General features: G+C 41.6%; 1 protein-coding gene across 4 annotated transcripts in view; it reads left to right on the forward strand.

The window, feature by feature from the left end:
- The window catches only part of glg1a (golgi glycoprotein 1a), a 43,149-nt gene extending 26,712 nt beyond the window's left edge, over positions 1-16,437 (forward strand). For 2 of the 4 annotated variants that reach the window (XM_039674594.2, XM_039674595.2), the window contains 15 exons: positions 92-178; positions 268-330; positions 2,430-2,543; positions 2,636-2,724; positions 2,811-2,928; positions 4,807-4,899; positions 4,978-5,115; positions 5,552-5,675; positions 6,098-6,240; positions 8,624-8,725; positions 8,913-9,020; positions 9,329-9,449; positions 9,538-9,644; positions 14,853-15,016; positions 16,232-16,437. In XM_039674594.2, the coding sequence (XP_039530528.2) occupies positions 92-178; positions 268-330; positions 2,430-2,543; positions 2,636-2,724; positions 2,811-2,928; positions 4,807-4,899; positions 4,978-5,115; positions 5,552-5,675; positions 6,098-6,240; positions 8,624-8,725; positions 8,913-9,020; positions 9,329-9,449; positions 9,538-9,644; positions 14,853-15,016; positions 16,232-16,298 (1,638 nt within the window). In that variant the 3' untranslated portion in view covers positions 16,299-16,437. Of the gene's footprint in view, positions 1-91; positions 179-267; positions 331-2,429; positions 2,544-2,635; positions 2,725-2,810; positions 2,929-4,806; positions 4,900-4,977; positions 5,116-5,551; positions 5,676-6,097; positions 6,241-8,623; positions 8,726-8,912; positions 9,021-9,328; positions 9,450-9,537; positions 9,645-14,852; positions 15,403-16,231 lie in introns of those variants that run through there. The other 2 variants (XM_089127688.1, XM_089127689.1) reach the window with 1 other exon arrangement.
- The last annotated feature ends 5,044 nt before the right edge of the window (positions 16,438-21,481 follow it).

Here is a 21,481-nt window from a genome sequence, read left to right on the forward strand (position 1 = left end):
GCTCTATTCACTGATCTTGCCATCTGTGGAAACTGCGTGAATTGAGAGACACGAACCGTACTCAGTATGTGTGTGTGTGTGTGTGTGTCAGGAATTGGAGTGCCTGCAGGATCACTTGGAGGATCTGATCCCTCAATGCAGGGATGTGGTGGGGAACCTCACAGAACTGGAGTCCGAGGTACAGAAAGATGCTGTTTATGTCTGATGTGTGTGTAGTGTTGCGAGCGAGACGCGTGTTTACTAACTTCTCTGGGTCTGCTTTTCCAGGACATTCAGATCGAGGCGCTGTTGATCCGAGCCTGTGAGCCCGTGATCCAGTCCTACTGTCACGTGAGTCTCCGATCACTACTGAAGAAAACAACATATTTCTGGCTCATCATGATAATGATTTCTTAAAACATGTTGATGTTTTTCATGACTACCATTTTGATGAGTTTACTAGTATTATCATCTGAAATGTACTTCGCCTCCGATGCACAGGCCACAGAGGCTCGAGTCTCAGAATAAAGTGTTACTCTGAGGTGTTAGCCTGTACACTGATGTTCAGCTAAGACTGTCAAGACATGACACACAGAGATGTGTGTGTGTTTGCTCCGATGCGATATATGAGAACAGGAACTTGGCTCAGATCCGATAAGCAACTGTATAAGTAAGGGTTAATGCCCGACGAGGTGTCCATTGTCAGGTTTTAATGGACGACGGCGAGGCGTAAACCGGCCGACGCGCAGCGGTTGCCTCCGTCGAAGTCCATTAAAACCTGACAATGGACACCTCGGAGGGCATTAACCCGCTTATACCATGGTCACTTGCCAAATAAAACATTTTTAAAACATTAGTTTATATTTTAATTAGGCTAAATCTAGTTTTTACAAATAATAACTTGCCTTGCCTGACTGTTTATTTAGCAAACGGAGATATTTATGGTCCGCTTAGCTCGTATCCCTTCAGGTTTCTCAAATGCATTTTTTTTTTTTCATGAAACAAAGGTAGGTAGGCATAGTTTTTTGTTTTTTTTATTACACATAAAACAATTAATCAAACAACAATAAAAAAAACCTAGCTCTAAATTAATCAGATCAAAGAGAGGGTCATTTGCCTCAGGCTCCTTAGGCTTGAAACGCTGTAACGTTCAGCCTTCTCCTGCCTTGGTTGTCTGGACAGCTGCGTAAAACTCCCGCAGGGTCTCATTCAGGGGTGCGTTTCCCGAAAGCATCGTTATCCAACTATGGTCGCAAGTTACGTCGTTACCAATAGCGTTCAATGGAGCAGAGCAGCAGCGGTGTAATTTTCTCCGTTTTATTTACATTTTTTCTTTCTTCAGCAGCATACCAGTCGTCAAAGTTGCCATATTCTCCATGAATGTTAAAAGAAATAGCACGAAGTCGCTCATTGTTGTATTAGGCTATAATATCTAACGTTAGATGATAGAGCATGTGACTGCCTGTTGCTATGGTTACTCACAGCCGTTGTAGGCAGCGCATTTATTTATTAATTTCGAATGGTAAACAGGCAGTTTCACCAGAACTACTTTACTAGGTGTCCTCTATCACCTTTTAACGGACACCCTGCAGCCAATCAGAATCCAGTATTCACCCAGACCATGGTATAACAGAGATTAATATCTGGTCAGTCTATCCTTAGACTTTCGTTTAGTTGAATGTGCGTAAATGTTAAATAATATACAATTAGAGGAAGAAAATACAGTCCAAATACTGTGCAGTGAGAGGCAGAAAACCATTTGTATGTAATATCATGCTAACCATATTTATACAGCTTTTCCAATAAGATGAAATGATAAACTACCAAAAGCTTTTGACGGATCTATATAAATACTGTCTGTCAATCACGGTTTTCCAGAGCAGGGTAACGACCCGTCCATCAGTGCAGCAGAGAGAGCGACGGAAACACACGTGAACAGGTTTCTCTAAAGTTTGAGTTTATCGGCCTATAGCTGTTCAACCTGATCATCCGCTTTAAACGGAGGAATAACTTGAGCTGTTAAACCTTCTGCCTGTTTTCGAAGAGAGAGAAACATTTTCACTTGTTTGACAAGAAACAGAAATATTATCATGAGCCGCTGAAGATATTTTTAATTCATCAATTTCTCTTATTTCCTGTGCCTCAGGAGACTCAAAATAGGGAAATGTTCTGATATATAATCCAGGGGTTCGCCAGTTCCAATAGGAACATTACCAGCTTATTTATGACCAAAATTTACAAATTAATTACATTTTTGAGCTACTTCGTTTAAACCTGTTTCTTCATTAAATTCAAAATCCTGATTATTTGAAAATTAATTTTACTTTTTCATTTATTTGATCATGTGCTGTTGAGAAATAAAATTAGACTTCATCATCTGACTGGATCTCCTCCATGCATAGAGAGGAGGATTCATCATCATCTTCTTCTTCTTCTTCTGTGTCTCGCAGGACGTGGCTGATAACCAGATCGACACCGGGGACCTGATGGAGTGTCTCGTGGCCAATAAACACCAGAAGGAAATGAATGAGAAGTGTGCTGTGGGAGTCACACACTTCCAGCTGGTGCGTCTGCCGATCACACACTCGCTCTCTCTCTCTCTCTCCTTCTGTTACTACAGCTCTGTCACCCGCCCGTTTCTCCTCCTCATCCTCAGATCCAGATGAAGGACTTCCGCTTCTCCTACAAGTTCAAGATGGCCTGCAAGGAGGACGTGCTCAAACTGTGTCCCAACATCAAGAAGAAGTGAGCGCAGCGCAGCGGATGTGTTGGGGAACACTGAAGCATGCTGGGATGGTCCTGATGGTGTGTGTGTGTGTGTGTGTCCTCAGGGTTGATGTGGTGATCTGTCTGAGTACCACAGTGAGGAACGACACGCTACAGGAGGTCAAAGAGCAGCGCGTCTCCATGAAGTGCCGGAAGCAGCTGCGTGTGGAGGAGCTGGAGATGGTCAGTGCCGTCGTCATCTCTCCAGTTAGGCCAGTGTCTCTCCGGCTAGGCCAGTCTCCTTCATTTCCACAGCGCTGTTAGCAATGGAGATCGTTCCAAAGTGCCTGTACAGTGATGATAGGAAATCAAAGTAACAGAGATTGTTTTGGCGTTATGACAGCTCTCGAATAAAGTTATTGTCCAGTTAAAGGGTTAGTTCACCCAAAAATGAAAATTCTGTCAGTATTTACTCACCCTCATGTTGTTCAACCCCTGTAAGACCTTCGTTCATCTTCGCAACACAAATTAAGATATTTAAGATATTAAGATCACTCCTGTATACTAGTCCATAGGCTTCTTGAGGGAATGACTCTCGCTGTCCTCAAAGTCATTAAAGACATCGTTAAAATAGTCCAAGTGACTACAGGGGCTCAATCTTAAGTTTATCAAACGACGAGAACACTTTTGTGCGCAAAAAAACAACAAAAATAACGAGTTTATTTCAACTATTGGTTTATTTCTCCCTCTGCGCGAGTCAGGTTACTAGTTTAATAGCGTAAGCTTCTGTTATTGTACGTCACACGCATCACACACATGACCAGCGTCGGCCAATAGTGAGCCTACGTGTGACGTAGCTCTACGCAATCACACTACGTTAACTGACTACAGGCCCATGGAGAAGGAAGTGAATAGTTGAAATAAAGTCGTTATTTTTGTTTGTTTTTGCGCACAAAAGTGTTCTCGTCGCTTGATAAAGTTAAGATTGAGCCCCTGTAGTCACTTGGACTATTTTAACGATGTCTTTAATGACTTTTCGAGGACAGCAAGAGTCATTCCCTCAAGAAGCCTATGGACTAGTATACAGGAGCGATCTTAATATCTTAAATATCTTAATTTGTGTTGCGAAGATGAACGAAGGTCTTACGGGGTTGAACAACATGAGGGTGAGTAAATACTGACAGAATTTTCATTTTTGGGTGAACTAACCCTTTAAAGTTAGTTTAATGGATTCACTTCCGTCACATCCATCATTAGTTGTTAACTCAGGGGTCGCTGACGCATCGTTTTAACAGAAAACTTCTATCTACGCAAACTTGAAAAAACGCGAGCCTGTGTGAACGCTGATGGCGTGCACATGTGTATAAAGAGCTCATTTTATAGGCGTGTGTGTGTGTTTTGAATATATGTGCGCAGGCATGTTGTCCTTCCCTAAAGAAAGCCCTGTGTTTGGAGTCATAAAAACAATTTACTGTACAATGTGGAAATTCATAGAATTTGAAAATTTTGACAAACATTCTCCAGTCACTTCATTGGAGGCAGATATAGCGGTGTCGGCGCATATGACGCAGATAGGATTTAATTTTTTTTTTTTTACAAAACAATGTGGATAAATGCTTGTAAATAGTGTAACGGCGCAGTTTGTCCAGCAGAGTGCGCTCTGTTGTTTGCGAGACAGTAGCCAGCCCTTCACTCAATCATGAGGTCGTCAGACACGACAGAGCGCACACATTAGCTTCCGCTCCACTGACCGGCTATGAAACATGGCTAGCTAGCTAACCTAGCAAACGAGTATAAGCTCGAAGTGAGTAAAAGACAGGGACACATGTTATTTACTTGATAGCGTCTCACCAGGTTAAAGCACCATCCAACAGACTCATGCCTCCGCTAACATATTGAGCCAGTCACCGCTAAGATCGCTTGACCGCACGCGAGCGCCACACGCGAACGTATAAATAAAAGAAAAGGACTCCAGAAAATTTTAAACATGCATTTTGATTACTAAACTGAAAATTGAATTTGTGAAAAAGAAAGCTCATTTCATAGGGCCTTATATAACACATTTGAACAGATATACTGATGTGTGCGGTTAGAGCTCTGATGTGTGTGTGTGTGTGTCAGTCGGAGGACATTCGTCTGGAGCCGGATCTGTACGAGAGCTGTCGTCAGGACATCAAGCAGCACTGCCAGAACGTGGTGTTCGGGAACGCTCAGGTAAACCTTCATCATCATCATCATCATCATCACTTTACCTGCAATCACGTGCTCATCTGTGTGTGTGTGTGTGGTCAGGTGATCGAGTGTCTGAAGGAGAACAAGAAGCACCTGACCCAGCAGTGCCATCAGAAGGTGTTCCGGCTGCAGGAGACCGAGATGATGGACCCCGAGCTCGACTTCCAGCTCATGCGGGTCTGCAAGCAGATGATCCGGGTGACCAGCCTCTTCCTCACTACACAACTCTACACGACACGACCCCACAGCACAACACATCGCACACACAGTTCCAGGACAGCTAATATAGAAGTCTTAATCATTTAGAGCGGCTTTAGAGATGAAAGCAGAAATCTTGAAATTGCCTAATACTCATTCAAACAATCTAAACATTTAGGATATGGTATTTTTTTTAATGAATATAACTATAGTCACTTTTGATTTAAAATGGTTTAAAGGCTGAAATGTTTGGTGTCATTTAAAAAAAAAAGATTAACTTGAGTTAAATTGTTATTTACAGTCATTTTATGGTTTAAATGTTACTATAGATCTACTATAGATCTCGCTGCAGAAACCCTGTTATTAGACCTTACAATTGAATGATGGCTTGAAATTGTTTGTAAATTGTAACGGTGTTGTGTTGTGTGTCCTTCAGCGTTTCTGCAGCGAGACTGATGCGAAGAACATGTTGCAGTGTCTGAAACAAAACAAGAACAGCGAGACCATGGACCCGAAATGCAAACAGATGATCACGAAGAGACAGATCACCCAGAACACAGGTACACACACACACACACACACACACACACAGGTGTGTTTACTCTTCACTGTTCCCGTCCGCCTAGAGCTGTTTGTTTTTATTTACTTTTGAAAAATTAGTTCCTGATTCTAAACTTAATTAATTGAGATTTGTAATTTGCAATCAAGTATTTTCTTTAAGTGGCAACGTATGTGGCATTACTGCAAATTTATAAAACATTGCAATAACAAGATAGTTCAGAAGAACAAAAATAACTCTAAACTTTGACAAAATACTGATTTAATGTATTTTAAATGTTTATGAAACTGTAATGTATTATTATTTTTCCCATCATGCTTGAGAATGGGTTGAAATCGCCACCTTTGCGTGTCACAGTTGAATGTGGCATTATTGGTGTAAACCGCACTGACGTGTGTGTGTGTGTGTGTGTGTGTGCTGTAGACTATCGCCTGAACCCAGTGCTGAGGAAGGCCTGTAAAGCGGACATCCCCAAGTTCTGCCAGAACATCCTCAACAAGGCCAAAGACGACAACGAGCTGGAGGGCCAGGTCATCTCCTGCCTCAAGCTCAAATACGCAGACCAGGTGTGTGTACGCTCACGAGCTACTTACACCAACACGGCTCACACACACACACACAATTAGATACTGTAGCTTCATTACTTTCCCTTAAAAAAGTAAAGTCAGGGATTCCTCTGAAATGTGTAGTTTAACGAGTGAGTTCTGCTGTAATACTGTGTGTAGACGATCCGATCTCACGTTCACTGAATCACACAAGCACACACACACACACACACACTCGAGTCAGCCGTTGTGTGAAATGCTGTGAGATTGGACTGTGTAAATTAGGGCTGTAGTCAACCAAAGAAATCCTTAGTCGACCAAAGTCTTGTCCTGCGCAACGATTAGTCGACTTAAAAAAAAACAACAAAAAAAAAACGTGATGTTTTGATTAAACATTTTTTAAACAATTGTCATTGAGCATTTATAAAACAACAACGAAAAAACATCACAAATAAATAAAACCATAATAATACAGTTCTTTGAAAATTAAGTGATTTTTTTAACTGCAAAAAGTGAAGAGCTCTGTGCTAGATCTGTAGTAACAGTCACAATCGCGCACCTGACCACATAATGAAAAATCCCAACAAAAGCTCTCGTTTATACAGGCTTTATATTCTTCTTTACTTTCAAAGCTATGGGTTAACTTTCGTCCTGACGATCAAGGCGTTTTAAACAACACACAAAAAACCCAAATAACTTAAAAAATAATCCTAATAATAGGCTGTAGGACCGCGTATAGGTTTATTTTCGTTTTGTTGCATTATTTAGGCTATTTTCAAATGCGTCAAGTGTACAAATAAAAACGAAAACATTAAGAAAACACAATCTATTGAGTCAGCATGATCTAGCCGTTAAAAGGCTGCTCACGTCTTTTGCGCGTTCATAATGGAGCAACGCGATCGCCTCCTCCACAGTCTTGTCGTCTTTGTTTTAAAATGCAGCCAGACAAAAGATTTCGATTTCCTGGACATTTTGTCGTTCTAACTGAATGAATACAGCATCCCTTACCGAGCGCGAGCAGCAGCGCAGCCGGCCACACGTGCGGTTCCCGAGTGTATCATGTGTGTGCGCTAAACTGTGGCGCAGTTACAAAAATAGCCTAAATTAAAGCATTTTAAAGTTGGGGACAAAGCATAGGCTAATTATATTGAGAATACAGTAATAAATAACTGCTCATAAAGGAATAAATATCAAGGAGTAAATCATTGAAAAATAAAAAAAAATAAAAAAATGCAACTGGTCGACCAATAAGAATGTCAGTCGACCAAGACGGCATCGACCGATTAAGTTGACAGCCCTAGTGTAAAGTAGTTCTGTATAAACAGTGGTGTGTTGAAGTGTTTCTGATGTGCCGTCACAGTGTTGGTCAGTGTAGTTCCTGCAGGTTTAGAGGATTCATTTCCAGAGTTGGGGAGTATTAACTACAAGTAGTGACGCTACTAACTTAACTACATTTTTCAGTAGCTTGGCAGTAGCTCAGTTGCTTTTTAAACAGTGTAGCTTTTCCAGTAGCTAACTACTTTTTGCAGCAAGTAGCGGTGTAGCGCGAGGAAAAGCTACATTGCATTTGTCGAGCCTGCGCGAATCAGCCCGATGCAAGGATATTCTTCTTCTCGTTAGATTATAAACTCATTTTTTTGCCATCACCGCCACCTGTTGTTTAATCACGCGTCTTGCGGCTAACGCTTCACTGACCTGAATAAGTGGGTTGACACACCCATATTATGATTATCCATGATGGAGCAAGAGGTGACGGCAGATTTGGATGATGGAGAAACAACTAACGTTAATTACCCATGGTCTTTTGTCCAAGTTGAATCGGTATTTTTGAGAAAATGTTCTAAATGCAATTTATGTTGAATGTATATTTTGTTCTTGCAATGTTTCTAGGCTATTTGTTGCAATTTTGCACTTTTGACAAACAGTCTGAGATATTTGAGTGTTGTGTGTAATAAAACAATACTCTATGAAATCATAATTGTATTGCATTGTTTTAAACACTAAATATTTTAATTAAAACCTTCATCAGACACTTATTCAGTTATTTATAATATACAATTTATAGCATGTTATAATAATAATAATATGTAATATAATATTTATAATATGTTGTTCAAAAAGCAAAAGTAGTTTCAACGTAGCTAGCTACTTTTTGATAGTAACTTGTAGTGTAGCTAGCTACTTTTCCAAAAGGGTAACTTGACTGTAGTTGAACTACTTTAACTTATGAGTAGCTTGTCAAACTACAGTTTCAGAGTAGCTTCCCCAACACTGTTCATTTCAGACAATTAAAACATCTCATGTGTATCTTGTATTATCCAGCTGATTCCACTAGTAAATACTTACCTTTGATAGTAACTTACCCCGCACTGAGCAGGACTCATGTAAGTGTGTGTGTGTGCAGCGTCTCTCTCCGGACTGTGAGGGTCAGATCAGTGTGATTCTGCAGGAGTCGGCGCTCGACTACAGGCTCGACCCACAGCTGCAGCTCCAGTGCAGTGAGGAGGTGAATACACACACACACAGACACACACACACACACACACAGCTGCAGCTCCAGTGCAGTGAGGAGGTGAATACACACACACACACACACACATCTTGCACACCTCCATCACCTTACACACCTTAACCTGAGCTACACGCAGTGCTCTGCTGCTGAATCACTGGTGTGTGTGTGTGTGTGTGTGCAGATCCCGCGGCTGTGTGCGGAGGAGGTGGCGGCGCAGGAGCAGACGGGTCAGGTGGAGGAGTGTTTAAAGTACAACCTGCTGAAGATCAACCACGAGGGCTGCAAGAAGGTTCGGCCGCCCGTCTCAATCTGTGATTTAAAGGTGCTGTGTGTGTGTGTGTGTGATGTTTAGCGGCATCTGGTGGTGAGGTGAGGAATCGCAACCAGCTGAAGTTACGGAAGAGACGCTGCGATGCCATTGGTCCACTTGTTACTGTAGCTGACGCTGAGGAAACGTTGTGTTTAATGTGTAGATGTGTGTGTGCGCATGTCATCTCATCAGATCCGCCTCGATTGAGCGCATGCTTTTTGAATGCTCATCCAGTGTTGTTATCCAGCTAATGAGGTGTGTGTGTGTGTGTGTGTGTGTGACTGCAGGAGGTGCTGAACATCCTGAAGGAGAGCAAGGCTGATATCTTCGTGGATCCGGTTCTCCACACCGCCTGTGCGCTGGACATTAAGCACCAGTGTGCTGCGATCCCGCCGGGACGAGGGCGACGTGAGTCATGCCGACAGGGATTGGGCGCTGAGTGAAGTGTGTAGATGCTAATCCCAGCGTGTGTGTGTGTGTGTGTGTGTGTGTGCAGAGATGTCCTGTCTGATGGAGGCGCTGCAGGACAAGCGTGTGAGACTCCAGCCCGAGTGCAAGAAGAGACTACAGGACCGCATCGACATGTGGAGTTACGCTGCCAAGGTGAGCTAACACACATACACACACACACACACAGATAACTGACTGCTCCGCATGTGTTATGAGGTCTGTATATCACGAGAACGTTGCCTCAGGATGATCTTCTGAACGACTGTCTTGTGAAGTTGGTGGATTTGATTTTTTGATTTTTTTGGATTTGAGATTTTTACAAACAATTCACTCAAATCTTATTCTGAATGAATCAGTTCGCTGAGTTTACATCCCAATGGTTTCACAAACAATTTACAAACACAACTTTTTTTTGTAATTATGTTTTTTTACGGACAATTTCAAGAAATCGTCTGAAAATAGTTGCGTTCAATGCGCTGTGAAGATTCACAGACTGCATGAATCTAAAACTGAACCCAATGCAACGTCTGACTCAAATCATTTTACGAACAGTAAACGCCATTAATGAAGTATCCATAGATGTACTAGCCTAGCTAACGCCAGACCATGTATCATTGAGAATGAGGCGTGGTCTGGAAACCACATGTTCATTTTCTCGTATTTGAGGTGTGGTTCACGTATGATTGGGTGCTACGAATGTCTATCAAATGCGCCTGTATGTAGCTCACAGCCAATCGGGTCACTGATACCAGATGACGTGTGTAGAGCGGCAGAAAATTAGACGAGGAAGATGACAATGGGTCAGAGATTTAGGAGATTTATGTTTACACAAAGGCTGTATCAATGATGGGTCCATAGATATAAACAAACTGCTCCGGTGTCGCATGTACGTCGCCATCGTCTTACTGCTCCCTCCCCATTCTCTGATTGGTTCCTTATCTCAGGTGAATATATGGTTCATGGTGTCCATGTGAATAAAATCGCACTGCTGCAAGGCATCATGGGAAACCCAGGCTATAAATGTTCAGTTATTGCACATGAACTGGAGCTTGCTGTAAACTAGAGCCCAACCGATAATGGATTTTGAGGCCGATACCGATACAAATATTTTTTGGTTTTAAAATCCGATATTCTGATATATTGGCCGATATTTTTTAGTTAATTTTTTTTTTCAGAAACGCACAACAAAACATTAACAGATTTCCCTAACATGAGTTATTTATGAGTTTTAACTAAAATAATATGATAATGCATTTTAAAAATGAACTTGTTTAACAGAACAGACTGATTATAGTGGCATTAGCTAGCTTTATGGTTAGCTAGTCTACGATGAGCCATAATTTAGCAATGGATATCGTCATTCTGCAAATTGTAAAACATAAATTTTCAATATAACAGGCCGAGGAGAGATGATACGTCTCATTGCTATAACGGTCACGCGCTATTAAAGAAATACTTCAGTCACATTGTCAAAAGTTAAAAGGACAGTCAGTCGACTACACTGAAACAACACAACGTAACTATTACTAGCTAATTCTTCACTCTCGGCTTATTTAACAGCAGCAAAACTGGACATGATAGTCACAAATTTTGTCCTGCTTATTTGAGTTTAGAGAACTGATGGGGATGATCTTTTAATTGTTATTCAAGCAATGTGTGTCTCATGCCCAACTCAACGAGTGTTGCCAACAGCAGGGGCGGAGTGGGACCAAAAAATCTACCGGGAAATTTCATAGACCACCGGCCCTCGTCGCCGGCACAATTTTAATAGCCGATAGCATTTACGGTTTTACTGATTTAAAAGGAACTTTGTTGTACTATGCTGGAGTAAAGTTCATAAATGGTCGTTCTTTCCCATAGTAATTTGTAAAACTATGTTGGGAGGACTCTGTGCCTCTAGGGGGGTTCGGGGGCATGTTCCCCCGCAAGAAAATTTTGGACATTTTAACCCTTGTGCATCAATTAAAAAAAGTTACACATAGGTAAAAAGAGGACAAAAATGTCCATGTCAAAAGACTGTCATAAAAATGTGACGCTTTGGAGCACAGACTTAAGTTTGGTATCATTTTAAAGAAGACCCTTTGCAGATTATTGCTGAAGTGAAAAAATAATAATAAGTGAATCCAAAAAAAAGTTCTATAGGTATAAGTTTATGAAAATTATTTACAAAAAATATTTTAAATAAAATATATATTTTTTTAAATCAGGTTGAACTCAAAACTGCAATAAAATCAAAGCCATAAATCTAAATAGGTTGTGTTCCAAATTTGAGGATGATATCTCAAAAAATGAGCTTTGGGTAACAGTTTGTTTGGGTGTAGTAACATATTTTCCTCATTGGGTGCCAGCAAAACCCCACTGGAGCTCACAGTGATTGGATTTGAATTTGCAGTTTTTCTCTCTCAGTATTACAAACAGACACATGCGCGCACACACACATATTTTTTTATAACACACATACTAACCACATTCTGACATCCATACCAACACACCCACACAAATATTGTTGCATAATTTATCCAGTTGGCTCTATAATATGCCGAACCAGAAAACAGAAATAAAGCGATATTTGTTTTATAGGCCAAACTTTAAAAAAATGACACCATCTGATAAAAAATAGTAAAAAATAAAATTTTGAAGCCTTGCCCTCAGAATGAAAGCCTCTTAACAAAGATTGCATAATTTTATAGTTAACTGAACCAGGGATTAAAAATGGCAGTTTTAATGGGGACATTTTTGTCCAAAAGGTGCCGAGAGGGAGTATTTTTTGTACCGAATGCAAAAAAATTTTTTTTTTTTAAATGACGGTGAAATAGTAAAATTACAATAAAAATACACACCTGTGCCAAGTTTTTTGCAGTTAGCTTTAACACAGGCAAAGTGATCAAAAAACCAAAACTGAAAAGGACAAAAATGTCCATAAGGATGCACAAGGGTTAAGGTTATAATGCATCAATCTCGTGCTCTCTGAGAGATCACAATTAAAAGCTTCAACCCATGAACTGCTCGTTGAACAAAGAATAAACATTAATTTGTACCAGGACAATAAAGAGGTCTCAAACATCTTTTTAGTTATGAGAGTCTCAGTCTGCATTACATTATCAATGGAGTTTTAGGATGCCAAACAATTATTATAATAATGTAATAATGATTTATATAATTATTTATATGACGTAAAATCCATTTATAGCCCATAAATGTACTATGTAAATGAAAATGAGTATTTCAAAAGTATATTTTAACCTACATTACACTTAAATATAGGAAAATTAAAATACTTTTGTCCTAATTCCTTCACTTGCAAGAAATAAACCCTTGAGCTTTTATTTAGGAGAAAACACCAGCAGCCTGACCATGATGATCGCGTGAGCAAAGTAATCACGCAGCACAAACTGGATGCTATTCTAATGCCAGTTATTATAATGGCGCAACGCCATATATATTCATGGTTTCAATTTTAGTTTGTTAGCAAAATATAACGCTAGAGACCTTAATGTTAGGTTTTACATTTTATATCTTTACATATATCATAGCTGTCAACCCTCCCGTTTTTTCCGGGTTTCTCACGTAATTTTGCTCTTTTCCCGCTGTCTTCCCGTTTTAGTATTTCCCCGTAAAATATCCCGTATTTTTACTCTGATTGTGTGAGACGTACGAGCTCGGACTGATTTGGCTTGAAGTCGTTTATCCTCGGATGTGCCGCCGCGCGCGCTGGCCGGAGACACACTGGCTGCGTGGCGTGTCCGTTTTTATTTCGGCTCCCATGTTAACAGATTAGAGCTTGCACACTGCCTGCGTGACACGCGCGTCTCCAGAAAACGCGTGCATGCTAGAAATTGAACTGACGCCTATTTTTCACGCGACACGCAAGCGTGTTGAAAGCGTTTCCAGGCAAATAAATAAATAATAAATAAGAAACGATGTTTGTCATTTTGTACTCGAATAGCCTACATTTTACATTTTGATGTTTGAAATTCAAGGTTTTTACCTAAATTCAGATATCAATGTAATTTAAACAAATAATAATTATAATAATCGATATTCAAATATTGCCATTAGTTTTTGCCTATATATAATTTAATGTCATATAGTATATGAATAAAATATCATTTCTTTTTTTCATTTGTTTCTTATGCTCTTAACAATGTGATTACATCAAGAAGAAAAAAAAAACTTTTGAAAAAAAAAAAAGGAGGATATACAGGTAAAGATAGGATAGGCTACAATAACAACAGTGTCTTCTGAGAGATGGTCCACGACCAGGCTAAATATAGGCTCTTTAAAGCTACACAAAATGTAATTGAAATAAACAGACAGCCCACCCGGATTGTGGAAGATGTGATGGCTAACAGATGAAATTGTTGTCGTAAAGGCAAGAGCAACACACCGCTAATCCAAATGTAGATTTTTTTTTTTCTTAAAATTACACACTATTTCTAGGCTAGTTATAAACCCTTTAGACTTTTAAGGATTAGTGCTTTATTTTTAAAGTTTGTGGGTAAGAATCGTGTAAAAAAAAATCCCTTATTTTGGGGATTGATTCCGGGAAAACTCCCTTATTTTCAATGTTCAATGTTGACAGCTATGCATATATGTGTTGGGAAAAGGGAGAAGAGAGAGTTCGGCAAAAGGCGGATTCGAACTCGCGTTCAGCGCATCAAAAAGCTGCTTTCATGCACTTCACACCCTACGACCTACGCCACTGAGGCTGTTTAAAGCGTGCGTCTTTTTGCTGTAAAGACAGGCACTTAGTGCAAATATATGCTCCATTATAGAAAATGTAAAAAACAAAACAAAAATGTTTTCTTCCCTTAGCTTGGGTCATGGCGAACTTCCAATAAATATATTTTATCAGACCGGCCCTCGCGGCCTCAACACTACCGGCCCACCGGGAAAACTCACGACTCTCCCGATTGCCACTCCGCTACTGGCCAACAGGAACGGTGTAGAGTAGTTTGGATAGTTTGGACCGATAGTTTGGAAAATGCCTAATATCGGCCGATAATATCGGTCTGCCGATGTATCTATTGTAAACTCCTCCAGATTCACAAATGCTTGGGTTCGTAGTGGATTTCAGTCACTCGTAAATACCTCACGTGTTCACAATTAGCCTGCGCATAATTTCCCTCGCAAATCCTGCATTTTACAGACAAATTACGCGATTCTTACTCGTGTTTCTGCGTTTAAATCAATATGTAAATTTGTCCAAATTTTTAACAGTGACATTTTACGAATTTAGCACCTGAGTGCAGTTTGAGTAGTTAACCCACACACACACCCACACACACACACACACACACAGCACCCGTGTGCAGTTTGAGCAGTTAACCCACACACACTCGTTGCTCTCGTCCCCCACAGGTGGCTCCAGCAGAGGGGTTCTCGGACCTAGCGAGTCAGGTGTTCACGTCTCCAGCTAAGGGCTACATCCTGTGCATGCTGGCGGTGTGTGTGTTGCTGCTGTTCCTCATGGGTCTGCTGTGCGGCCGCATCACCAAGCGTGTGACGCAGGAGCTGAAGGACAGGTAGAGGGATCCGCCCATGGCCCAGACACACACTCGACCCCGTCCCGGGCCGGGGGAGGACACTGGGTGACGGGGGGCAGACTCGTGCTGTGTGTGTGTGTGTTTGTGTGTGTGTGTGTGCCACAGACGGCCACATGGGGACCCAGTTTGAATCGCTCCACACACTCTCCCCCTCGTCTCCACCGCTTCATCGACGGACATCAGAGACTCTCTCCAGCCGAACTGTTTATTTATTGACGAGTGGACGCGCAGGATGTGTGCGGTGTTTTAGGAAACAGCCAGATGTGCATATTGACAAAGACGGAGCGATCGAATGAGTGCGTGTTTGTGCCTTTGCCCGTCCGAGTGAGAGAGCTTGTTTCGTGTGTGTGTGTGTGTGTGACGGGCACTGATGTTTCTGTTGCTTTTATCATGGGTTTCTTTTTCTTCACGTTGCGGAGACACGATTTCCCCCGTCTCGTCTCCGCAGCCGGGGCTTTAAATATGAGCTTGTTCTGTCCTGTGTTTGGTTTATTTCATTAGGGGAGGGTTTCTGAAGGGTTCACACGCACCACAGGAGCCGCCGGATGTAGACTGTGTTTATATCACGACGGCTCCATTCATGTTTCCATTGTGCCATTAACATAAAACATCCATACGGAGAGTTTCTGTCAAAGTGACGGTTCACACACACACACATCTGTGGATCACTCGCGCAGACACCTCTAGGCCGGTTTTGGTTGATTTTACAAATTGTTGAAATGAGCTTTCCTGACAGTCGGTTGAAACATGTGAAGCTCAGCGCCGTCCATGAACGCCCCAGTTTCAGCTTTAGCGTGCTGTTTTTGTCCTGTTTCTTTTGTACTGAAACGTTATCGACTGGATTCACTCTTTTCCCCGAATCACTGAAGGCTTTAATGCATAAACCCCCATATTTGTTCCCCAGTGACACTAAAGTTCACCCTTTGGAGTGACGTCACACTATTAAAACCGCAGTACGGCCCCTGAGCATCTCTGCCTTTGATTTGGCTTTTGTATTGTTGTTATATTTGTATGCTTTTGTACAAAACGACATTAAAGTGGACTTTTTGGTTCTAGTGTTTGTGCATTCAAGCTGTGCTTTAATAATCCGAAGTCATGCGCTGTCCGTACTGTAAATAGCTTTATGGTTTTACTGGAGGATTGTGGGTCTCACAAACTCTGCCTTAACTTTGGCATTTCTTCTTTTCTTTGCAGAAGACTTGCTCAGCCATGGGTTGCTCCTAAAATCAAGGACAGGAAAGGATACGTTCTTATTCACTAACAAAAATAGCCACTTTTAGCCTGTGCTTTAATATGTTTCTGCATGATTTTCTAAAGATAATTTCTAGGCCATACATTGAATGTCTCCACAAGTTAGGCGTTGCGCTCCATGTGTCTCTAGCTTTACACACTCCTGCTTCAGTTCATGTGTTGATCAAACATGCGGAAGCCCAATCCTTTACGCTTTCATTCCTTCCCCATGTAACGGTTGAGTTCTCCACTCGCAGCATGGAAACCACGTCCTTCATCTCCTCCGCCTGTTTTTAATTGGTTTATATTGATACAAATTACTTGAACATGGTGGTACTAACGCACAAGCAGCAGTTCATTTAAACCGTTGTCCGTTTGGCCTCGACATTAGGAATAAACAGGTACTTTTGCTTATATTTGTGAGTCTGGTTCATAGTTCACCCTTAAATGAATAAAAACTAAGCTGTTTTTTGAGCATTTAACCAATAAAGCTTATTGTAATTTTCATCGCCTTGATCAGATCTGATAAGAATCTGATTAAGCCGATCTCAGTCGTAATCCGTTGAGAACGTGACCTGCAAGTAGTTTGTATCAATGATATACGGTGGTTTTCTGTCTTATGGCTGTCGGCGCTGGGTGCAGTTTTTTTTCTTGACGTGTTTCTACATTATTTTTGAACGAGTTTACTGGAAAACGTGCGAGTGTTTCATCTGCTCAACAACCAATGCTTTCTGTCTGTCAAGCTTATATATGACATAGAGATGATAAATGCCGGACTGTTTTTGTATTTCCTTTCCGTGCACAAATTTATTCAGAAAGTATTTCTCAATCGAATCGAGCCGTGAACTATACAGATAACACAATAACTGCGCTTTCCTTTTGCCATTTTCATGTTCTGTTCTGTACAAGTCGAATTGGACCGTTGTTAATAAAATTGATCTGATGGTTTGTATATGCTGTATTTTGTCCTGTTTGAACTTGAAAATAACCAGTGGGAATCGTGATTGGGTGTTGGTGTGTGTGAGTGTCGTCATATATCCTCCTCACCCAGTAAAGGTCAGGAGTGTCGAGACGGCGTCGGGATCTTCTGGTGTGGCCGGACGACACTGAGGTGCCACATTCCCTTCAACCAGTTTCTCAACCTAGACTTTGTACGACAAACATTTCACTTCTCTGTTGGTGCTTCAGTGGAGATAGTCGTGAGATGGAAATGAGCACTTGTGGAGGAGGGAATGCTTTTAATTTAATCCTTCAAAGGAATCGGTGTGCTCCTGAAACCATTTTTTTCCCCAGCAAAGATTCTGGTTCATTCTTTAGAAGAGTCAATGACGTGCGACTCTTTTTATGGATCTATTAATTTATCGAACTTTAAAACTGAATAATTTCTGAATTAAAAAGGAATGGCTTAAAGGGTTCACCCAATTACTTTCATTTTTGGGACACATATGAAGATATTTTTGAGCGATTTCTGTCCCTCCATTGACGGCTATGCAACTACCAATTTGATGCTTCAAAAAGTTCATAAAGAGATCGTAAAAGTAATCCATATACATTTGGCAATATAGTCCAAATATTCTGTAGAGATTTAGTCGCTTTATATGAACAGATTTTAGGCTTTTATTCATCAACGCGCGCATCAGTTGTGTTAAATGAAAGCTCACGCACGTTTGCTTGACAAGCAAGAGCCAATGAGGTTCATCCTCGTGTTACGCAGCACGTTTGAGCTTCAACAAGAGCCAATGAGGTTCATTCTTGTGTTACGCATCACGCTTGAGCTTCAACAAGAACAAAATGTGGACTATCACTCAAATAATTTGGGTTAGTTACAATCGGTTCATTACATTTTTGTGGTAGTTGCATAGCTGTCAATTCTTACCAATTAACAGAATGCATTGCTGATACAAACAATTGGATGACTAGTAATTTCCTACTACTAAATTATGAAAAACAGATATTCTGATTACTGGACAAAAAACGTCCACACGTTACAGCCTAGAATACTGTCTAACACTCGATGGCTGATCTGTTACGTCTTTGTCGTCGGTTACAGACTGATCTCATGAAGTAGCGTGTATATTTCCATTTTTGGCGTGCTATCAAGACGCATAATCGCTTTTCAGCGTGTTTATGAACGCCGTTGACTTAACGTTATTACTGTATATATAAATATATGACTTAGCTCAACCCCGTCCCTAAACCTACCCGTCACTGCGGTTAATGGCATTTATGACTGTTCCCTTACCATCCTAGGAAAAAAAATATCGCTCCCCAGATGTAGATGTACATTTTGCTTCGTTTCGCGCGGACATTTGACGGCGTGTACAGACAAGCGGAATCACTCGGACGTTAATGGCCTAGACATACACGCGGATAGCTCAAAATGCGGAGAGATAACACGCCACTTTCGAGTCAAGTTTTATGTTTACGCAAAAGTCATGATGTCGGTTAGGAACCTGGGTGTGCTCTTTGATGCTAATCTCTCATTTAAAAGTCACATGTCTAGTATCTGTAAAACCGCATTTTTCCACCTTAAAAATATCTCTAAATTACGTCATATGCTCTCATTGACTAATGCGGAACAGTTAGTTCATGGGTTCATGACATCAAGGCTAGATTATCGTAATGCTCTACTGGGTGGTTGCCCTGCACGCTTAATAAACAAACTTCAGCGAGTCCAAAACGCAGCAGCTCGAGTTCTTACCAGAACCAGGAAGAATGACCATATTAGCCCGGTTCTGTCAACCCTGCATTGGCTGCGTATTAAACATCGTATAAATGTTACTCCGCAGTATTTGAGCGAGCTCTTAACGCATTATACTCCTTCACGTCTATTGCGATTTCGAAACTCCGGCCAGTTGATAATAATTAGAATATCGAAATCGACTGCTGGCGGGAGATCCTTTTCCTATTTAGCACCAAAACTCTGGAATAGTCTTCCTACCATTGTCCAGGAAGCAGACACAATCTGTCAGTTCAAATCTAGACTAAAAACACATCACAGCCCTAAGCATACACATAATACATTATAGATTTCTATAATTCAATGGTAAACTGCATAGATTAGGTCAGCTGGAACTGGAAACACTTCCCTTAAATCCTGATGTACTCGTTACATCATAAAAAGAATGGCATCTACTCTAATTTGAGTGTCTTTGTTTATCCCGAGGTTTTCCCACAGACTGCTGGATCCAGATCTGATGAGGACCTTAGCCTGGACCCGGTGACGATGCAGTGCTGAAGTGCCAACTAGCCTCTCCCTATGGAGGATCCCTTTCCTACTCTACAGATAAAGCGTTGTGAATTTCATTTCACGTACCTACCCCGAAGTGATAAAATAAAATTCTGTATCAAATTTATAAACAAGACAAGTAGTTTGCTCAGGCATGGTTTTGTAACGAATTACAAACCTGCGCGCATATATTCAAACACACATAACTATAGAGTTAATTCTTAATGCGCATGTGAACACCATCAGCGTTTATCACAGGTTGGCGTTTTAAGTCTGTTTCGAGACATTCATATGCATTTTTACCTTACAGTTACTGTGAATCCGGCCTCTAGTTCATAAACACCAGAGGAGAACTGGCCCCCGACTGAGCCTGGGTTCTCCTAAGGGTTTTTTTTTCTCCATTGGGTCGCCTGATGGAGTTTTAGGACACCATTGGGTCACCTGATGGAGGTTTAGGACACCATTGGGTCACCTGATGGAGTTTTAGGACACCATTGGGTCACCTGATGGAGGTTTAGGACACCATTGGGTCACCTGGTGGAGTTTTAGGACACCATTGGGTCGCCTGATGGAGTTTTAGGACACTATTGGGTCACTTGATGGAGTTTTAGGACACCATTGGGTCGCCTGATGGAGGTTTAGGACACCATTGGGTCACCTGATGGAGTTTTAGGACACCATTGGGTCACCTGATGGAGGTTTAGGACACCATTGCGTCACCTGGTGGAGTTTTAGGACACCATTGGGTCGCCTGATGGAGTTTTAGGACACTATTGGGTCACTTGATGGAGTTTAAGGACACCATTGGGTCACTTGATGGAGTTTAAGGACACCATTAGGTCGCCTGATGGAGTTTAAGGACACCATTAGGTTGCCTGATGGAGTTTAAGGACACCATTGGGTCGCCTGATGGAGTTTTAGGACACCATTGGGTCACTTGATGGAGTTTAAGGACACCGTTGGGTCACCTGATGGAGTTTTAGGACGCCATTGGTTCACCTCGTGGAGTTTTAGGACATCATTGGGTCGCCTGGTGGAGTTTTAGGACACCATTGGGTCACTTGATGGAGTTTAAGGACACCATTGGGTTGCCTGATGGAGTTTAAGGACACCATTGGGTCGCCTGATGGAGTTTAAGGACACCATTGGGTCGCCTGATGGAGTTTTAGGAAACCATTGGGTCGCCTGATGGAGTTTTAGGACACCATTGGGTCGTCTGATGGAGTTTAAGGACACCATTGGGTCGTCTGATGGAGTTTTAGGACACCATTGGGTCACTTGATGGAGTTTAAGGACACCGTTGGGTCACCTGATGGAGTTTTAGGACGCCATTGGTTCACCTCGTGGAGTTTTAGGACATCATTGGGTCGCCTGGTGGAGTTTTAGGACACCATTGGGTCACTTGATGGAGTTTAAGGACACCATTGGGTTGCCTGATGGAGTTTTAGGACACCATTGGGTCGCCTGATGGAGTTTAAGGACACCATTGGGTCGCCTGATGGAGTTTTAGGAAACCATTGGGTCGCCTGATGGAGTTTTAGGACACCATTGGGTCGTCTGATGGAGTTTAAGGACACCATTGGGTCGTCTGATGGAGTTTTAGGACACCATTGGGTCGCCTGATGGAGTTTAAGGACACCATTGGGTTGCCTGATGGAGTTTAAGGACACCATTGGGTCGTCTGATTGAGTTTAAGGACACCATTGGGTCACTTGATGGAGTTTAAGGACACCATTGGGTCGCCTGATGGAGTTTAAGGACACCATTGGGTCGCCTGATGGAGTTTAAGGACACCATTGGGTCGCCTGATGGAGTTTAAGGACACCATTGGGTCGCCTGATGGAGTTTAAGGACACCATTGGGTCGCCTGATGGAGTTTAAGGACACCATTGGGTCGCCTGATGGAGTTTAAGGACACCATTGGGTCACTTGATGGAGTTTAAGGACACCATTGGGTCGCCTGATGGAGTTAAAGGACACCATTG

The sequence above is a fragment of the Pimephales promelas genome, chromosome 25 (genome assembly GCF_988280905.1).
Source record: "Pimephales promelas chromosome 25, fPimPro1.hap1.1, whole genome shotgun sequence".
Taxonomy (NCBI): domain Eukaryota; kingdom Metazoa; phylum Chordata; class Actinopteri; order Cypriniformes; family Leuciscidae; genus Pimephales; species Pimephales promelas.